The 22,360-nt window shown below is 39.1% G+C and overlaps 1 protein-coding gene across 3 annotated transcripts in view; it reads right to left on the reverse strand.

Annotated features, from left to right (window-relative positions):
- The window catches only part of tafa5l (TAFA chemokine like family member 5, like), an 82,870-nt gene that overhangs the window by 16,121 nt on the left and 44,389 nt on the right, over nucleotides 1-22,360 (reverse strand). For 2 of the 3 annotated variants that reach the window (XM_015342847.2, XM_015342846.2), the window contains one exon: nucleotides 4,825-4,872. The exons of the other annotated variant lie outside the window; for it this stretch is intronic. In XM_015342847.2, coding sequence (XP_015198333.1) covers nucleotides 4,849-4,872 — 24 coding nt within the window. In that variant the 3' untranslated portion in view covers nucleotides 4,825-4,848. The remainder of the gene's footprint in view (nucleotides 1-4,824; nucleotides 4,873-22,360) is intronic. 3 annotated transcript variants of the gene reach the window in all.

Raw genomic sequence — 22,360 nt, forward strand, 5'->3', positions numbered from 1 at the left:
GCCCATTTGCACAGCAGGTCTAGTGCAAATGATTGATTTTCGCGATCTTCAGAGGCATGAATCATTTCCTCCTTGTGCGATGCCCAACACTGCATCTTTAGTGGGTTGTCCCATGAACAGATGCCCATGGCGCCTGTCTGTTATGCCGCCTGTCTAATCGCTGTACAATGTGAGAGCGTCACAGCTCATTTAGCCCATGTGTGCCTAACGGTCTGCTGTGAAATTATTACTGTTTTGAAACTCTGTTTAAGAGACAGACAGGATGTCAGACAGAATTATGCACGAAGCATCACTCGAAAGCGTTAAGGCTTTGCCCTCAGGCTGTTTCAGCATGGTAGATTAGAAAAGTAATTTTACAGCTTGCAGTGCATGGCCACAGCTCAGAAGTCATTGAGTGGGATTCCTGAGCGTTTACAATACCCTACCACACCTCTTTTTTATTTCAGTGATTTGGCATGTGTTTTCAATGTGGTTTTTTTTCCTACTCATTTGTACATGTGAGAAAACAAAACGAAGGCACTTGGCACATATTTCACTTTTTAGCCCTTGGCAGCTTATCTCAAGGACCACATCAAGGTCTGTTTTAAAAGATCCTGGTGAATCAGTGCCCTAAACTACCATTCCACCCACCAAATCTCTGTTGTGAAAGGAAGACGTGATTATTTTCAGTTCTTTCTTTATCATACTGCATTTCCACTGCCCAAATGCTCATGAAAAAACTTCTTTGTCTACAACATGGGTTTAGAAGATGTTGTGCATCTTACTTAGATAGGAGGTTCAGCTCAGTCAATCATGTTACCAACAGTGCCACACTGCCAGGGGATTCTAGAAACAAATGGGGATTCTAGAAACAAAAGATTATTTTTAGAATCCATCATTACAAACTTAAAGAATTTCATGACATTTCATTGCTTTCTTTAGAGCAGCCTCAGAAATTCTCACAGGTGTGCTACCAGCATAAGCTCCATGGACCACTCAGATCTCAGGATTTCCAGCAGTGATGGAGCCAATCTGCTACTGCTCAATGCTGAAAAGAGTGGTGTCACAGGTATTCCGTAACATCACCAGAAAACAAAGTAGAACACGACATCACTGCCAGTGGAGTGCTCATGCTGTTTGCTTTGGGCAACACATATCCCACATAGATCAAGGAGTGAGGGTTGCTACTGTGCATCACACAGGATCAGGGCCATACATCTGGGATTGTACCTGAGTTCCTCAGTTATTTAACGCAACTAAATTTCTTGCAAAAGCTGACTAAATCAAACGTTTCACACAGCTGCTGTACCTACTTGAATGACGTACAGTCTTGACACCCGTAGACGGCTCCACAGCAGAAAAGCTGTGTTTCTTTTCTTCTCTTTTCAGCATGGAATTAACCTTCACTTGTTCCTTTAAATCAAACTTTGCATAGCAACTGATGATATAAAAGCTAAAATATATTAATTAATAGGAAGTCCCAGGTGCACATGGGTGTGCCTCTGAGTCGCAGTGTGTCACCCTGAGAAATTCAGTACAACGTCTTATTCTGAATGAGATGCAGAGCAAAATTTCTATTGTACAGTAACTCTGTGGCAGCAGTTGTTGATCTATAGCTCACCCGATAATCTCTGTAATTTCATGCTAAAGCATCTGCTAAATGACTAATTATTGTTATGGAGACCAATAAAAATCTGCAGAGCCACCAGCCCTCACAGCTCATGGCTGACCACCATTTCAAAAGATATGCGGTCATTTCAGTGACAGATTTTTTACTAGCCTTACTGTATGGTTATACCATTATAAATACTGCAGGCCAGAACATGGGAGGGAAAGCAGTATTGTGGGATTTTATTGCAAATTCTTTTGCTGTCTGCTGAACATGGCAAAGAAAATGACTGTATTAAAAATGAACAGAGCAATTGTACAGGTTTAGCAGATGTTTGATTGCTGAGCATTGATATCGTTCCAGAAAGAAGAAAAAATGAATCGTGCATTTGGCCAGAAATGTATATTTAATAAAATGAAGAACTATTAAAGAGCCCAGAGAAGAAATATAGTTCCCTTACAATATATTATTGCTTTTTTACACATGTGAGTGCTCTTGGACAGGAATAAAGATACAGACAGCATTGTCAGGCTCACTCATACAGTGAAGATTAGTTTGGGGTTCACAAAATGAAGAAGTATCTGTGGGTTTCATGATAAAACTAAGGAATATTTATGTTTAAAATTTATAAGTTTGGCAGAAATATGTATCTTCTCCAATTTTTACATAAATGATTCATACTAGAGATTTGTAAATTTGACATTCTAAACTGCTTGTATGAATCTTTAATAGACTTAAATATGATTTTCCAAATCAGAACAGAATTTCATAAATTTGAAGCTCTGCAAATAAATATTTATGAGCCTTTTTTTCCCCAGCTTTCCCTGTTCCCAGTAATTGCCGGTGATTTATTTGGTTTCGCTTTGTATACGGGAGAAATCAATCTTAGGATTTTCCCTGTGAATACGCATAGTCCTGGTCCAGATTGGAAAAGAAAGCCCTTTTCTTCAGCCATGTAAAACTTGTACACTTTTGCCCTGAAAACCAAGGATCCATCAGCCCTAGTAGGTCTTAATAAATCACTCCTAACCCCAGCTTGCCCTGTGAATAATAATTTAATATTCACTATCTGCACATTTTGGATGCTCCTTGCATTATAAGTGGTACCATTATTTTTTATTTCTTGTTTCTATTTCATAACAGCAAGAGTGTGCGATAAGGATGTGGTATCTCCCCTCAGACTTAAGACCACAACTGCAGGGAAAGATACTAGTTAAAACTCATGCTTATGGTCTGTATTACTTTGTATGTGCATGCATGGCTGTATATTGTACATGTACATTACTCATGTTGTGTATGCATGGCAGCATGTATTTGGGTCTGTCTTGAATAATTTAATCTTCGATGTTTAAAGGCTTCTTTCTAGTCTGGCCCTGCCCCTGCTTCATATACTCCGGCTGGCTAACGACTGCTTAAAGACCTAGAGCTGACAGATGGCCTGGTCATGACAGGCTCTATGGCGGCAGGACCTCACTGTTCCAGATATATATCATAAAAATACAATTACACAATCATTAGTAATTCAGTAGCCTTTCCAACTGCAAGAGCTCAGCAATCGGGCACAGCAAAGACATTAAAATGACACATTGTAGCCAGCAGGAAAGATGGGAGGCACTCTCTGATTGAGAACAGCAAAAGAGATCTCCTCTCTCTCTTTATATATCTGTCTCCTCTCACGCACACAAACACAAGAGAGAAGCTCACTCTCTGCCGTAACGGGGGGCTGTTTAAGTGGCAGTGACAAATGACCGCAAAATGCGCATTTATCTTATTACTTCCCACCCTGTCCTCTTCTTCACCATCAACCAATCTCAAGAAGTCTAAGCTGCAGTGTTAGCTGCTATTACAGTGCCCATCTGCAAGAGACACTTCTGCTGCACTGCAGAGCAAAAAAATAAGAAACTCAGCATGTGGCATTCCGGATTGCTTAATACATGTTAACCTGAACATTTCCATGCACAGGAAATGATGCACACTCAGGTTCAGGTTTCCAGTGGAACTCCAGATTCTGACTTTTCCAAAATAATCGGGTATTTCTGACACAGCCCCCATCATTCAGTCCATCATTTACCTGGGGGTGAACTGCTAACTCCAAACTCCACAGTGCCCTTACTCCTTCCCAGCAACATGGCAAATATGTTCCTTTTTACAGTGCTTCTGCTAATAACATACCCTACTTTAAAACTGCTATAAAAAAGACAAACACCTATATTTTAGAAATGATAACATGTCAACACTGGCTGATATACATACTAATAATTTCCTAGCTATTGTTCTTCTACATTAATCATGCACATTTCTGAATTTCATAAAAGGGCACTTAACAGCACTCAGGTCTACAGCTTTTGGGCAGCACAAGCATCCACAACCCCACAGAGTGGAACTGTTCAGTTCTCATGCTTCATCAAATTTATTGGCCACTTTAATGCCCATACACAGCCCTGTGAATTAGAATAAATTCATTATTATTGATATTAATGCAGGTCTGCTTTGGATGCAATTTGAAAACTGAAATGTTTTAAATCAGTTACTATGGCATCTTAAAATAATACTGTAGCCTGCTGCTTCTCCCAGAGAGGCTCAGAAATGCAGCTAAAAAAACTTCTGCTCCAACTCTTTTCACTCCATACACGTGCCCTTCTTCCTTACACAATTATATGGAAATCTTATTAGATCTGTATTCTTCAGTGCACAGCCAATTAGGTTAATGAGAAGGAACTACTGAGACTGACTGAAATAGGCCTGATTGGTTAATGTGATGGGTCAGCTATTACAACACCTCATATTGGCTGCTCATGCACAGTATAGATCACCTTCTGTTGCTGTGATCGTGGTTATGAACATACTGATCTCTTTGAATTAAAGATATCTATTTGACAAACTTTGTTTCCTCTTACTCACTCTAAGTTGTATAGGTAACAAAAGTTGTTCTAAAAGTAGAAAACACTAGTGGAGTGTTTGAGTAAATTGCTGATGCTCACTGCACGCATCTGTTCTAACTCCTAATACAGTATGTCTAAGGCTTTTGCACAGTCTGGTAGTGTACATCTATAAATACACATTATTGCATATATATCATTTCACTGTCTTTGTTTGTTATGTGGCTATGATTTTCATTTAATCTGTCATTCAATCTAGCGGAATGATGTGCAACAGAACTCGGAGGTCTGTCAATAAACACTGGAACAGCAGAAACAAACCAGGACATGAAGGTAGAAAAGCAGAAAAAGGCTCACCTCCTCTTGGCATATGTGAACACTTTAAGATGGTTCCTTGGGTAAAGGCTAAGGGCAAAACAGAAAACATTAGACATACGTCCCAGTGTTATCGTACGGTTTACTGAATGCTAATAGTCTTGAATTATGAGGTTAGCTGAACAAATTAATAATTACATTTCTGATAAAAAAGCATATAAACCTGGAACAATTTAATACAGTTAATAGAGAAGATATTGGGTGAACTTGGCATACAATTAATTTATCAAATCAAAGTTAACACTGGTTATCTAAAAAAGATATCGAAATGTCTTTTTCTCCCCACTGACTGGCAGTGGATGTGGCTGAAGAAATATGTACCTTAATTACATTATAGCTCACCAATCCATGAGGTGCCTTTTTGTGTCTGTCCTTCGTATTTTTTTCCCACAAAATAAGATAGATATACAAGAAATAGTAAAGAGATTGTGAAATCATTGTTGAGTTCATTTAAAGCAATACCATCAAAAGCAGCGTAATTATATCTGGCCCAACAGCCCACATAAATCTTGTCAGGGCTGATTAAGTTTCATGACGCCCTTCGTCGAAGATGGAAATATTTTCGTTTTTGCGCTCAGAAACACTGCCGCTTTTTTCCCCCAGAGTGCTGGTGCACCGTGTGAGGCTTGAGGAGGGGGTGGGGGTGGGCATCCTGGGATTACCGCATCACCTGGGGCACCCCACTGCACGAGCAGGAGAGCTCACTGCTGCTCACTCCCTCCTGCCTGAGATTTAGCACCTCTGCAGAAGGACTTATAAATGTTTAACAGCACACTGGGGAAGCCCTGCGCTCTCAGTTAATAAGCTTTCTGCTTATTCAACAAGGTTTTATTGTTGTGTGTATTGGAAATGAATTAAAAAAGAAAAACCTGCTGGAAACAATTACCATTAACAGTCCTCTTATGCCAGACTAACCCAGTGCTGTCAGTAATTGGGTTAAACTGTAATGTTAGAAGTGCTATACTAGTATACTGCTAATCATTTACAACTCTGTCTCTCTCCTGGCTGTCTCTCCACCTTTTTGCTCTCATATGATGCTCTGGTGCCAGTCCTTGCTCCCTATAGCTGCACACATCTCTTTCAATACACCTACTGTATTCTGGCCTACCGCTGTCTTGACCACTCTGTCCACCTACAGCCCCTCAACACTGCTATAACCAGAGTGTCTGTCCCTCCTCTCCTTTCCCACACCTCCAGGCCTGTTCATTCTCGTGCCTTTGCCCACAGTGGTGAAATGAACTACCCAACTGCAATTGGAACTGCTCACGGCTTGGAGAAAACAAGGACCAAAACCACAAGGCAAAGTGATCACATGTCAGGGGACTTCAGATCAGGGCCAGTAGTTAATTTTGTTTGCGCCGATACCTGTTCTGTCTGTACTGTATGTTTATTCACATCTAAACTTCTGATTAAGGAATTGAAATAGAATCTAAAATGTGGCCAGGTAGCTGACATTTTAGTATCAGTACTCAACATTACTTAAAATGTATTTATTTTAACACATTTTTTAAAATATTTCAGTAATAGCACAAAAAAGAAGACTTGGTGCCAGGGCAGTTACATACAGTAACTATCAAAGTACACATAGTACACTATGGTCTCAGAGCTCACTCTGTTTCCCTAAACACATTTCAATGCCCATTTTCAATGTGCAACAACTTCAATTAATTATGATTTGATAGATTTGATGAGAGCAAAGCTGGCCACGTTGGCTTACTAGATACATAAGATGTACAAACTAAAAACTACTAACACAGGTAAGAGATGTAATTGTCTTCTAAACACAAATGGAAACAAACACAAAGTGCTGCATTTAAAGTGAAATGAAGGCCTTCCTGAGGATTTTCCACAGACATATTTGTTCACATATCTATAATTTTATGTATACATATAGATATGTACTGCTTACACCTTTTCTAAACTGTATGCATGAAGTGATTGCATAATATAACCGTTTATATACAGATACAAATGTAAACGTTTAACTATAAATGTTTTTATAAAGTATAGATATGTTGAATATTTATTAGATGTGTTTTGCCTTGTTTTGATTAATTGAATAATAATAAATTAACTGAATAATAATTTATTAATTAAGAATAATTAATATGCCCCCTTTATCAAGAGAACAATGACTCTGTTATCTGTATGTTGGAGGCTGGACTAAGTCGGAGAACTGTCACAAATCACCTGAGATGTTCACAGCCACAACTGGCAAGACGTTACAGACACAGCTTATTAATGACAATTCACAATCTGGAAGGCCACTAGTCGCCTGGCCACGATTGATGGGGAGGTCCAAGTGTGATGATCTATGCAAGAGTATTTAGTCACTAGACAAATTCACTTAGTGATTGATGGCAACCTGGCTGCACGGTGCTAAACTGATCCAAGTCGTTTACCTCACTTCCCTTCCTGTGAAATGGCCTGGCATGACTACATTCCACCAGAACAACACATGCCCTCCTGCTGCTCACATAACAACAGCTTTCTTGACAGATGAGGATATCACAATTATGCTATGGATGTCCAACTTCCAAGACCATAGCCACAATGAATGTCTGTGAGATGAGTTGGGTTAACATGGGGTCCAGAGCTCACAGACCAGTGAGCAGACACATACTTGTCCAGGCTATGGGAGAGGAATAGCATAGAATCCCACAAAACTGCATCTGCAATCTGGTGCAACGCATGTGATATACAAGTACAGCTTGCCCTTTTTATAACTGTGCCCACACACACGACTAGCCTGGGACATTCACTGTACACTCCCTATTGATGACAAATGTTAATCAGCAAAATTAATTTACTGATATCATATCTGTTTAATAATATCTCAGTGCACCTGATATTAAAAAATGAAACCATTAAAGCTGTTATATTGCACTGCAGTTCTGATCATAAAATGGCTTTTTATCACGCCTTGATGTGCTCCCATGCTCAAGTTAAAATGAGGAGAGCTATATCTTATTAAGAGACCACAAAATTAAAGTCTGTGGCTTTTCTGCAGGGCAAATGCTGAGCTCCTCCTCCAAATCAGAAGTACAATGATTATCAGAATACACCCTTGATGAGACACCAGTCCGTCACAGGGCAGAAATATGAATGATACAATTAAAGAAAACATATGCCTGATTCAAGTTAACAGAAAACATTCAGAGGCCCAGAGAGATTTTAAATGTGTCCAAGCAACTGAACAATTGTACAATTAACGATCTAAGAAGACAGATGGATCAGAGACCCGATGCTACCATAGTTCTCTAGTAATTTCAACACCTCTACCTTGACTATAGCTATCCTCAGTTCAACAAGACCACTGCAGTACCCGTGGTCTCAGTGTAGCATCAGTAACAACGCCCCTCTCTGGTCTTTCTTTGTATAAAACAGCTTTGGACTCACAGCTAGATTTCCAGGCTATCCCTTTTTGAACGACCTGTCGCCTGTCTGCGCCTGATAAACTCTTTTCAAGGGAGGGCTTCATACTCCATTAGCTAAGAAACTGTTTTGGCCCGGATGACATCAGCTGATAAATGGGATGCGGCTTCTGTGCCAGGTCACAACAAAGGCATATTGCGTCTGCATGTACTCCGCAGAGGGAGCGGGATCCATTAGCGTACAGCCTCGCACAGACTCTGCCCGCCGTGAGGACAGACAGAGAGGGATTTTTTTTTAAACTCGGTTTAGGGAATATTCAGGAAACCCTTGGATAAATCGTTTTTGTTGGAGGGGAGTGGGGCAGCATTAAAAAAACAACTTGGAAAATAAATAACTCCGATGTTTGAGTGAAGAAGCCAATGGGACTGTGACATTTCAATCCACAAATGCTGTACCTAAGCTCCATAGAGGAGAGAATATTCACATTCTGATCCCACACTGAACCTATCTGAGATAATGTTTTACAAAACACTCACAATATGCTGATCAGCTCTCCATTTGCTCTTTTGTGTGTCATCTAAATGCTAAGAACTTGCACTGCATTGTTAAAATGGAAAAAAAGGCCACATGTTGTATAATGTATTAAAAACCACATTAACAAACAATAAAAGTCTTAACAGGCACTGGCATCTGATTTGATTTTTGAGATGCAATATTCTTTGAACACTTCAGCACCGTGTGAGCAGAATTACAAGATGCGTTTTTCTATTGTCTCTGAAAAAAGGGCGACGACTTTAACTTCTTTCTTTTTCGAAAGGCATGTGACTACACAGGCACCGCTATAATAATAGAATAACCATTTGTGCCAGAGGCTTAAGCCCAATGAGGTTTAATAAAAAACAAAATGCTCTTAAAGCTGCCACTGGAACTGCTTCCACTATGAATAAAAACTCAAGAAAGGCTTATACAAACGAGAAAGGCAATTGGTAAACTTTATTACCAATATTAAAGCCCTCATATACTGTAGTATGTTCAGTTTTCAACCAAAGTGCTGTAGCAGTTCAAGCAATGGTTAAAAGTTGCTTATTATATAAAAGCTTTGGTTGTTTTTTTTTGTTTCCACAGAAGTATCAACATAACTCAAAACGAGAAGCTGACACGGAGTCTAAACCCTTATGATTGAGAGTGCAAATTCCCCAAATTTGAACAGAGCAGGTTGTACTCTATGTGTCATTCTCTGGCTGAACGCATAAGCACTCTGACTCATGAGGGCCTTTGTTTTAATGCAAACATGCATGGATCAGTGCCCAAATTATTGCACAGCTCCCTGGTGTTCAGTGTGTGGGATGTCATTATCTCTAATGAACTGTGTTCTTCCTGGATTACTGCTTCCAGAGGTGGAAATCGCTGCAGTCACCTGTCTGCAGCAGTAACATCAGCCAAAGACCACCTGTACATTTCAGATTCATTTCGAAGAGTTTAAAATGTGATGGGTTTCAAAATGCATTTTTTAGAAACATATATACTAAATACATGGAAATATGTAAATTAAGAAAGGGACAAATAATAAAAATAAACCATCAAAGAAACTATTGTAAGTGTATTAAAATGGATTGTAGTGCAATTTTCATTACAGAGTGCGCTCTTGTAGGAACCTGTATTGCTCGTAATTACAGGCAGGATGGGATGAAATTAAATCGCCTCTTTTAGGGAGTAAAAAAAAAGACCACAAAGATTATCCTTTCATCTCTTGCTTTCCTGCTCAGATCTGGATCTCTTACAAGTCACTATTTCTCCAATAGAAACGCAATTCTGGGCGTGATCTTTTCACAAACCCATCTGACAGACTTGTCAGCACCAGGCATTTGCATTTTTGCACGACAGAGAAGATGAACAACTCAGAGTGCTGTAGGAATCCAACTTAAGTTCCTATCGAGGACCACCTTATTCATGAGCTTGCAGACTCTTTTGTAAACAGTAACAATGAAGCATATGTTTGTATTTAATGATATTGAAGGCTCCACGTTGAACTATGGATTATTTACTTTAAATACGTTTATGCCCCATATATCCAGCAACTCGGATTGGCTGATGTAAAACCTACAAAAGATTAAATACCTGTACAATGGGAGTACAGTTTGCTTCTCTAAGGTTATTTTCACACTGGAGAGGAGTAAAACTATTCAGCTTCTATTCAAACACAAACACTGTATGATCGCCCAAGGTTGGGTGTAAACAGCTGGCTCTTAATGTGAGAAAGGAAAACTATTTGAAGTTGAGTTTTGGAACTAAAATAAATTACTATGCAACATGTATATTTAATCTTTAAATTGTTGTGTAATTGCAATTAAATGGTCTCAGAATAATCCAATATGACGGTATATATAGTTAAAATGATCTTGCATGTTTTGTATTTAAACATTTCTTTAACGGTTGCCTATTTGTAATTTGCTGTCACCTTTAGCAAATTAAAATATCACCATCATTTGCATAGATTAGTTCCCTGAAGGATCAGCTGTTCATACAATCTTATCAGTGGAAACCTTCCTTGGCTGAAAGCTAATAGAGCAAATTATTTAATCACATTCCATTTTAAGCATTAATTGATTTCATATTTTATGCTAGTGGAAAAAAAAGTTAATGTCTCAAAAGCCATTTTCACTCAACCAAATTATGACAGCACAGTGCCAACTCTGAAGCATCACACTGTATTTTATTTGGTTCAGAACATTCAACATCCATTTCCTTTCAGAAAATTAAAGAAATTGAAAACTCAGATGGGCACAGCACTTAAGTCACATAGTTACTTCATATATTTGTGTTCCCTGCTGGGACTTGAACTGCATACTCTTTCATCCCGGCATACTCTTTCTTCTAAAGACTACAGTATGCATTGCCTCAATAATATGTGAGATTTACATTCCACTAGGAACTCCTGCAATCTCCTGCCTACTCAGGGGTTACACTGTGCAATTAACAGAACTAAAAATAAAACAAATGTTAAAAATGCTACCACACCTTCCTCCTCAGTAAACAATGGGTGCCATCTTATTTATTTCCTTGGTTTCTGTTGCCGTGGCAATAACCAGATGCCCAAGGGATTCTTGATCCTTACAGACACATTTGTGTGAAAGAGACATGGTGGCATGGCAGCATAAATATGGCACATGAACGATCTTGTTTTCATTATTTTCTTCTTTAAAGGTTTCATACATCTCTAAAGACAAACATTTGTGCTCATCAGTTAATCTAAAACCAGTAAGCAACCTTAAAAAAGACCCACATCTTCAGCTTTGACTCACTGGAATTCCAAGAATGGAAATTGTTTAATACATTAGAAAAAGAGAGGCTCATTGAAGTAATTATCTTCAATTAAAAATATCAGTATGAATCCTCGAATGTGTTATTAATCAAGCTAGCAAATAACAATGTGTCAGCAGAAAATCCTGTTCACCCAGTGCAAGGAGACTTGGTAAGCTGGACCAAGCCCTTGACTTTGAAGACAATCTTGGTGTTTTAGCTATTCAACTGCATCTCCCTGCGAAGAAGCAGGATGGTACTGAGCCCCAAAGCACCTGTGAGGGCTTTCTGTGAAATTTACATTTGAAAAAGAGATAAACTTTGCTAAGGTGAGTTTTCTGAGCAGGATACTATGTGTAATATGGCTTTCATAGAAGCAGACAACAGACAGGCATACAAAACCAAAATAATGATTACGTTTTTCACTGTGTTTAAAAGATGTGTTAGAGACCATAATTAAACAAAGGGATCCATTTTCAGATTGTGGCCATTGTTTGTTTTTCATTTTTCCCATTTTAATGAAACATTAAAATGTTAATAATAATAGTAATTATAATAATAATAATTATTATTATTCTATTTTCTAACTGTTTTATCTAATTCAGGGTGGGTGGATTCCAGGAATCTGCCTCCACATTCTTCTCAGTTACACATTATGAGGGTCTTCTATACAGTACTGGAAAGGTGTAAGTTAAATGTTTGGCAATTGCATTTTTTAAAAAAAGAAAAAAAATCATGAGTCTTCAAACAGTCTCAGGCTCCAACGTCAGCACAACAGAAGCCAGATAGCCCCAAAGTGATGTGGAGTCTTTTGACAGCAGGTGTCTTTGGATGGAAGACAGGAATAGCTTGGCAGGTAGACGCCGTTATCCTCAGAAGAGGAATAGAATCCAAGAGAATTTCAGGAAGACAGCATTGTGAACACTCAAACACACTGAAAGTGCTTAAGATGACAGACGGGTTTTTTAAATAGCATTGTGCTGTTTACACAGGTCTGCAACTCACTGTGCAGAGGCACTGTAAGTGCTGTAACTTTAACTGTAATGTTAAAGTGGAAATCTGGTCCAAAACTAAACTAAAATGCAAACTACTGTATACCAAACTGCAGTGCACATCAGTATAGTGCAGTCTCCTGGGTCACAATAAACCATCACTTGTATTGATGTCATAGACCAACGGTATGTTTTGACACACTAAAAGGTGAATGTGGTAGCACCAGCCTGAGACTATGAGCAACAGAGGACAAACATAGATTCATAAATCACTAAATCACTAAGTGATTAATCACCAGTCACTAATCTGTAAACACTAGGTGGTAATACTCTGCATTCAGAAATGTAATCTAAGGCCTTTCATCCTTGATCACTAAAAAACTATATATAGTAAAGTTAGCAAGGGGGCAGGTGTATATACTGTATTTACTTGTGCTATTAAAAATGGTTGCAACAAAATACATTGTACAATGAAACAGTACAATGAAAAAGCAATGAAATATACTACCAAATTCAAAAACATAAATTTTGTATAGGATGTGTTCTAAATATTTGTTTCATTAAAATGAAGTTCCATCTGTTTATCCATTATCAGAATGGTGAGGGTTATACAGTAGTAACCCAAAGCCTATTCTGGAACACCAAATCACAGGGAACACACACAATACAGACTCGTACAGTACGAGCACATTTTGGAGACAATCTGGATACATCAAGTCACAGCATGTCTTTGGGAAGTGGGAAGAAAGTGAAGCACCTGGAGAAAACCCAAGTGAACATGGAGACAACATCCAAGACCAGGGCTATTAGGTTTCAGAATCCAAAATTTCACACAGAAGTCTCCCAGATCCCATTTAAACCCGGGACCTAAGAGCTACAGTACGTATGAAGCTGTGTAGCTGCCACAACAGTTCCTTCATTGTTACACAGTTATCACATACATAAAATCCCAAGCAGGCAATTTAGTAACTCTACTTAGAATTTATAGATTATTCATGCCTATGAGTATTCGTACTGAGATTCCACAAAATATTTAAGTTGCCAATTTTATAAGCAGTGTGGGAGAGTGCTTAGCACTATAAACCTACAGGTTGTGGATTTGAATCGCAGGTGGCGAGTTGTTGTACTGTCGAGCAAGGAACTTCATTCAGATTGCCCCAGTAAAATACCGGTCACATAAACTGGCATAATTGTAAGAATGAATAAAAGAGTCACCTTAATAAATTGATAATGGAAATTAAAATCACCTAATTCCTTCTGCTGCTTGAAATGTTTGAGTATTGCATGACCATAACTGGTTGGTGATCCTGCCCAGCCTCTGTTTATGTCCCTCCCTTCTGGTAAGCAGTGTACTGTAGGTCTATCAAGACAAGAACTAGGTTCTATAACAGAACCTACCCGGAGGCTGTGAGATGCATGAACTTTGCACTCTAATTTTGCATGGCTCATTGTTATTTATCTCACTGTTATTTATTTTATTACTGGTGTGCATTGAAGATGGTGCATGAACTTGTTTTGTGGGTGCATTCCTTTATCGGCTTTATGTTGTATATTTGTATTATACTGTATGTCTTTAATTGCATGGTCCCACTTAACCAAAGTCCACAAAATTAGTTGTTATGGCAATAAAGTATTAAACATGATAGACATACAAGTTAAGAATAATGTGCCTGGCTTGCCCAAGGCTTTTTTTCTGAGTCTCTTGAAGACTCAAAAATGTTTGATGAAGTAATTTCTTATTTCTCCACCTGATCTGCTGCATAGTTGGGCTGCTGGTGCATAGTGGTAGTCATGTGTTAGCCTTTCTTCCTAAAAGATGAAAAGCGCAGTACAAATGCACTGAATTAATATTAACAATACAATATTTACTGCGTGTTTGGGCAGGCTCTTTGTTCTCATTTGTATTTCAGAAATGTGAATCTTATTAATAAACAATACCAGCAACAAAATGGAAAGTGTCAAACATAAAAATATTAATCTTAGTGTATTGCTGCAGAGATAAAAATGCAGATCTGATGATACCTCTGAGAGCAACAAATTGCTTGGTAGCTGAAAGAATGAATGCTCATGTTTATTGTAAAGATATTACTGTCTGGTTACTGAACTTTATTAAGGAATATTAACAAGATCCAACATCTATATACTTTGGTGTGTAATTGAACATATTTGTGTATATTCCAACAAGATTTATTCTGTACAACACATTGTCTAACTTTACTAGCATTTAACTTAATTATTTCTGCACAGATCCTTTAGTGCATCCACAGCTTACACCAATGAACTCAGTACAAGTGCTGGTACAGTACATACTGTATGCAAGGCATCTTTCCATTGCTCAGGACTGTGTCAGCACAGAGGTGTTCTGGAGCATGCAGATGTTTGATTTTTGTTTCTCACTGAATTTCCCCCTTAAAGCCAAAAGTGAGAACATGTCATTCCTGGCTTTGTGCCTCTCACACCTGAAATTCACATTCCATGCATTCACGGTCTTCCTTTTCTGGCAGAGCTTTTCTGTTAAAATTTGTACAAATAACCATTAGACCTATTTATTCTGTGTGTAGACTAGCAGACGTATCGTTGGTACATACATTAAATGTATTTTACATAAACCTAATTTGCTGACGTTTCTAAACCCACAGTCAGCGGTGCCCCCAGTAGAATTCCAGAATGACCCACAATGAGCGATACCCCAATAGAAATCTGGAATAACCCACAGTGCGCGCTGCCACCAGTAGAATTCTGGAATAATAATAATAATAATAATAATAATAATAATAATAATAATAATAAACTTTATTTTATATAGCGCCTTTAAAGGTGGCTTCTCAAAGCGCTTTACAGGATGACAATAAACAATAAATAAGAAGACTACAACAATAAATAAGAAAATTTCACAAGATAGGACACAATAATTACAACAATACAACAATAATAATAGAGGAGACCGTGGAAGATGGTATTAAGAAGAGCAGAGGGGTGAAGAATGGAACCAGTTAAATAAAGGCTTTTCTGAAGAAGAAGGTTATGAGTCTGGATTTGAAGGAGTTTAGAGAAGGTGACTCTCTAATATCCTTGGGCAAAGAGTTCCAGAGCTTGGGGGCATAGCAGGAGAAGGCCCTGTCGCCCATACAATGTAGACGGGCTTGGGGGACAGTAAGGAGGGCAGAATTTGAAGAGCGGAGGTTGCGAGGTGGGGAGTAGGGCGATAAAAGTTCAGACAGGTATTGAGGTGCCAAGCCATGTAAAGCCTTGTAGGTGAGCATGAGGATTTTAAAGTCTACGCGGAATTTGACCGGAAGCCAGTGCAAGGACTCCAGGATAGGAGTAATGTGAACACTTGCACTAGACCTGGAATAACCCACAGAGAGCAGAGCAATGTCCTGCTTATGATCATTGAATTCACAACACACTGAAAGACTATAGAGGAGTCTAAGAGCCTCCCCCAACACACGCACACTGTGTTAACAACCCCTCTGATCTGCTGGAGCACAGCCTAGGAGACTGGGTGACAGGCTGTTTAAAAGAACTTGAAACCCACCTTTAAAAAGTGGCAGTTCAAAGGGAGAAAATGCTATGACATCAAGTGAGAGCAGACTAAACTACCTAAATGACAAGCAAGGACTCCTTTGATGATTCAGACCTGTCAAGAAGATGACAGAAAATTTGCTAAAAGGTGAAAAGAAGTGGGGAAGAGAAGAGCAGAGCAAAGAGGGAGAGCATTATTTAGCACAGAGAGGTGCCCTGGGATTCTCTTGTCACATAAATAAATTAACCTAGAAAAAAAAAAGATAAAAAAAAACAAGAGGCAACATCAAGGACAGCCATGACTTCAGTCAAACAATGAATAAATGCAAAGATCCGATTGTAGCAAAATAAATGACCCCTCTACATTTAAAATCACCCACTTATGGGGACGGTAACTTGGAGAACCAATGACCGCAGAGAGGAGTACAGCCAGGAGTCCCTGGTTACAAGGAACACAAATATAGTCTCTGCTGGTACTTTGGCTCTCAACGAGGGGCAGCTGCACAAAGACCACACAGAGACCCACTAATGGACAAAGAGCAGCACTAATGAATGTTAAGCCTGTGGAGGCTTAATAATGACATAATTACATAATAATTTCTCCATCTACATTGGAGAAACAGGAAGGAGACTCGGAGACCGCTTCAGAGAACACGTCAGGGCTGTGAAGATTAAAGATCTCTCCAAGCCCATTGTTTCTCATTCACCTCTGACGGCCACGACCACTCTAATCTCTCCGTCTGTGTTCTCAAAGACGGTCTTCCGAACTCATACATCAGAAACACCACCGAAACTAAAATTATTCTGCAGCTAGGATCACACATTCTCCCTTCCCTTAACGACAGACTCCTGTTCTTTTAAATTTTCTCCATTCATTGGAAGTTTCATTTCACACCTCTCTGCACCCATTCTGACTTCACACCTCTTGATTGGCCTCTCTTCCTGAACCCTGCTCCCGCCTCTCACTCCTCCTCCCTCCTAACCTTTGTTCTCTCGCTACTTTACCTTTGTCTACTGCCCTGTCTCTCTCACACCTGAAGAAGGCTCCACGGCCGAAACATTGTGTTCTCTTTCTTCTTTTTTTCAGCATGGAATTAACCTATTACTTGTTCCTTTGCAGCCTACGTATGCTGACGCAGCTACCCACCTGAACTACTACCTGCATGATAATGATATACTTTAAGCCAATTGTTGGATTTTATTTTCTTTTTTAAAGGTTGTTATGCACAAAGAAAAAGGTTTTGGCTCCTATTTAAAAGTTACACTTTATAAGTTGACTGTGGTCCGGAGCCAAATTATCAACCAATGTATTCGACCCATTGGTTTTCTGCAAGCCTTCCCGTCAAGATTTCCTTAAAGGAAGAAGAAATAGTTGTCTATGAAAATTTTGCAATGTCCGTGGGATGGGAGTGATGTCGTCATTTCGCAGAATTATGACAGCTCTCTTTATTCCTACTGTCACCTAAGTATCAATATACAACACTGAATACGTTCCAGTAGGTAGCTGCAGATGCATGCGAACTGTAGGTTGCAAAGGAACAAGTAAAGGTTAACTACATGCTGAAAAGAAATGAGACACAGTGGCTGTGAGCCTTCTTCAGGTGAAATGTGGTGTCTCTTTTCTTTTCAGCATGGAATAAACCTTTACTTGTTCCTTTACAACACTGGATGATGTGACCTTGTAAGATTCCCAGCAAAGCTCAATGGAAAATAATGAGCTTAAATTCAGAACTAGCTGACTTTATTTTGCGACGGTTCTATGTTTTATGAAAAAAATGCATATATATGCTTATGCAAAGTAATTTCCATTCTTATGTCCTTCATTTGTAATACATTGAGCCAGTTCACAGATATACACTACAAGCCCACGATGTCCTTCAGGAGAGCTTCAATTCGCCAAAGAAGTGTGACAGCTTTCAGTGACAGTGATGTCCCCAGCATGTTATGGACTTTGCTGTTAGTAAACTGAGCATCTTCTGACTAATTCTGACCCCCACCCACCATGAACAGTTATGTACCAATTGGTGTAGTACCTTGCTCAGAGGTGGGGCTACTGAAAGAAACTGAAAAAAAAAACAGAAATAGAAATATTCCATCCTTACTTTTCCAAACTGTGCGAAATTAAAGATACAGCAACTAAGACTTAGAAACAGAACATTTTAAATAGCAGGCAAGTAACAATAGGCAACCAAGAAAGAGCACAGATTTATATATTTATAATTACTGGTGCAGATAATAGCTGCTTTTAAAATGTATAGTCCCTGTTGTTTTGCGACAAGTAATCAAGTATTGATCTCTGCTGATTCATAGACCTGCAGAGAGACACTAACGTTCCCTATCGAACCAGGTTTTTATTGCCATAAAGTGCCACAAACACAGTGTGGATGATGTGTCAACAGTTCAATGTGTTTAGCTATTGTATCTTAAGTGTCTGCCTAGCCATTGGAATGATAATTAATAAACGATCAATGGCAGGCTGGACAGTTTGAGTGAAGTGAGAGGCTAGGCACTCTTTTCCTGATAAACAGGTGTCACTTTTGTCTGCCACAGATCTGTGTATCCAAAAGATGCTGAAATCAAGAAAAACTCCATGAATAAATCCATAATAAATGGCAAATAATGTCAAGATCCAAGTTAAATCCTCCTTCCCTTGCAAATTCAGAGCTGGCAAAAAACCTTGAGAAAAGCCAACAGTGGTGTACGAACAGGATGTGACCTTAAATTTAAATCAGCAGATTTAAAGATTATAAAGCAGATTATAAAACATTCCTCCTGTTTTTAAAGTCTCCAGTTCCTTCTTTAAACACTTTGCCTTTGTCAAGTTCTAAAAGTTTAAAAATGCATGATCAACTGACTCAAGACACACTAAGTTCAGTTACAGTTAAAACTAAAATTTGTCTGACCACAAACACAGACTGTCTGTACTACAAGACTACATCACTGACTCCACATATTTCCAAACTGTCACCCCTTTTAGATCCACCAGGGTCCTCTATAAGGCATTTAACAATGCTAAAAGACATCCTAGATTTTAACATAAAAAATTAAAAAAATATATATTTCTTTGGCTGTGAGACGTTGCGATTCCTTTACTGTGGAATGAACAAAACAAGCAAGTACAGAATAGATAAGCACTCGTATGGAGTAATACATTCATTCCCATTGATTCAAAGGGGGGTAAAGGCTCACAATCCAAAGAGCTATGGATTGCCAGGGACTTGAAAAAGGTCACTCGTAATAAAGGCCAGCTCGTCCCTGGCGCTGCTGTTGCAGAGTGCAAATGAAAATGATTCAGTCTTAATGGGACTCATTTTGGAAATGGCAGGCATCTCTATCTCCCACAACACCCCCCACACCCCCAGCTTGCTCTGTGATGGCCAGCACTCTTCTTATTAAGAAGGCCACGAAGAAGACGAAAAGAAGACAAGAACAGAAGAGGAAAAGGAGCAGGGGTGCTGAGGCACCACGCCGATTATCTTAAGTCATTATGCACAGAAGGGAAGGGGAGCAAGAGAGCCCAAACAACCTTTTTCATTACGTAATATTATATCCCATTACCTTTGCACTTGTCTGTAGTTACATCTACTTCATATTAGCTGCCAGAGCATCAGCTCTAGAGAATACAAGCTTTGAACCTTTCAGCCGTGCACTAGTGAAGACAAATTGCGGCCGTGTTTCAGCTCCTGTGAGTGATCTATATTAATAGCTGGCGAATGTTCAATACACTGTGCATATGTAAACTCTATTAACAAGGTCAGCTCCCCATGTATCCACTGGCACTGTGCTCTGCCGAGATTCGGGAGTTCTTTATTTAGAAGGGTTGCAGGTGCAAGAATGTGTACTGAATTGTCACTGTACTGGAAATAAACATTGGTGCTCTTCTCTCTCCCATCAGACATATACCCTCAGAAAAAAAGGAATATTTGGCCTGCTCATAATAATAATCATTAAATAAGTCGCTTAGCTGATAGTTTTATGCAAACACACTTAACAAGGACTACAGAGTAGAACAGTAACTGCAGCTGCTGCAAAGTCACTTAGAGGAAGGCTTCAGTTTAATGTTTCATGCAAGCAGCAAAGCAGGAAGCAGAGCAATGCAACATGTCAGAGGCAGAGCCAGGGTTCGAATCAGGAACCTTTCCAGGTAAGAAGCTTTTTTTAAATCATCTGATCATCTATTCTGACCTTGAGAATCGAACAAAATGGGGGTCGTTACAGTAAGACTCATACAGAGCCCAAGTCAGAATCACTCCAATCCTCAAGGGCTGAAGCAGTCTATGGTTTTCATTCTGCCACAGATCTTAATTGCTCCCCTGAACTTATTATTTGGATAAGACATCTTCTTATCTATGTTTAGATCTTCTTCATATGCAAAGAAGCCGTAGAAACTGCAACTGAGTTGTCCACTTCTGACTTAGATTACAGGATGGAAATGAAGGACCTCATAGGCTGAAGGGAGAGCTGTAGGTGTAGGTAGAGGAAAACTACAAAAACCACCTTAAAGCAGCAGAAAGATACTAACTTTTGAATAAAACATCGCAGTTTTGCTAAATTAAGATCTGCGACACAATTATCCTATAGAGGTACAATAACAGAAAAAATAAATATTTTGTATAGTAAATGTTAGCATATATTGTATTTACTTTTTGATGCTGGTTGCTATTTCATTTGCTAATACGATAAAGTGAGCAGCTATTGTACAGTAAATGATGTAACAATTATATTACATTACAGATTAATCCTATTTCATAATGACTCTCCTAAACAAATCACTAACACTGATCAGCTGTTCACTCTTAATTACTGATAAGAAAACTGAACAACTGTATTTCAGTAAGAGTTTAAAGCAGAAATTACATACTGCTCATTGCTCAGCAATTTACATCGCCGTAAAAGTGTAATATTTTAAAAGCTTACGTCATTCTGTTTAAAGCAATTTTAAAATTCTGTCTTCTCTAAATGTGTCCATTGTGAATATTGTTTATAAGGACCAACAAAACATTTTGATGACCAGCAATGAACCAGGTTCTCAGGGGTGACAAATGGAAATAATGATCAACAGCACATAAGGTTAAGAATAGGAGGCTCTTCTTTACACAAAGGGTGATGGGTATCTGGAACAAGCCGGCCAGTCACATTCCTTAAGCTTATACCAAGAGATCTTTCATGAAATGGCTGAGATCCCATGATCAATTACCTATCAGTAACCAAGCAACCAAGATGATCAGGATCATCTGTTCTTGTCTGTAAACCTTCTTACTTTCTTGCACTCTAAGAGAAGAGCTGCAGGTGATCAGGATTTAATAACACAGCTGAGTTCACAACATCCCTGATCAAAATGAAATTGCCTTAGTTCTTTAAAACATGTTTAGTAAAACCTGCCAGATTCCAATTTTCTGTGACTCCAACTTGTAAAATAGAAGCCTAATTTAAAAGAAAAATATTTAAACACATAAACAGAAACATAAAAAAAGGAAAAAAATGCACAGCCAGTGTCCAACAATGTCTTCGATGAGAAAGGAGCAATTTTGCTTTCTCAGAATATACCCTTCCATTTCCATTCATTGAGTTAAAATTTACTGAGTTCACTTGGAATGACACACCCAAGACAAAAGCGTCATGGAGTGAAATTGTGACTTAACCCGCTTGGCTGAGGGCTGGCCTCCCGGCCACAGGACAAGGAGACCAGGACCCCCATGCAGGATGACGAAGGGGCAGCTGCAGAGGTGGGGATGGGGTGGAGGTGGGATGCAAGAGACATGCAAGAGAGAGAGATAGGGATATGTAGGTATTTCTAGCGTTTGGGAGAGGAATGGATTGTCAGGAGCGATGGCTAATTACTACCAGCTGAGTCTGATTGAACTTGGCTGTTGTCATATATCCCCAACTTTCGTTATAAAATCCATTCAAAAATAAAAAAGGCACTGAAATATCATGGAAAGGCCGAAGCATGCCACGCATGTCTGGGCCGGATACACAATTTGTGCCTTAAACAGAGAGACTGAATGGATAGTCCCACCCTCCTCTACGTTCGGATGGTAATACTTACAGAGCACTCTCCAGATACTTGCTACCAGAACCCCCATTTTGTATCACTACTGCTATGTTCCAGCATTTTCGTAGCCAAGGATGACGAACATGCAGTGGTGAAATCTGAACTTCAGCTGCGCTCCTCTTTCTAGTGTCGGACTGTTGCAGTATCGATCGCACCACTCAGGATGTTCCCCCTTGCTATCGCTCAGCCCTGGGTATGGGACTGGGACCTCTTACTGTCCAATAAATGCAGAAACGCAAGGAAAGGGGAGTGAGGGAGTAGACGAATGTTG

The sequence above is a fragment of the Lepisosteus oculatus genome, chromosome 5 (genome assembly GCF_040954835.1).
Source record: "Lepisosteus oculatus isolate fLepOcu1 chromosome 5, fLepOcu1.hap2, whole genome shotgun sequence".
In the NCBI taxonomy this organism is placed as follows: Eukaryota; Metazoa; Chordata; class Actinopteri; order Semionotiformes; family Lepisosteidae; genus Lepisosteus; species Lepisosteus oculatus.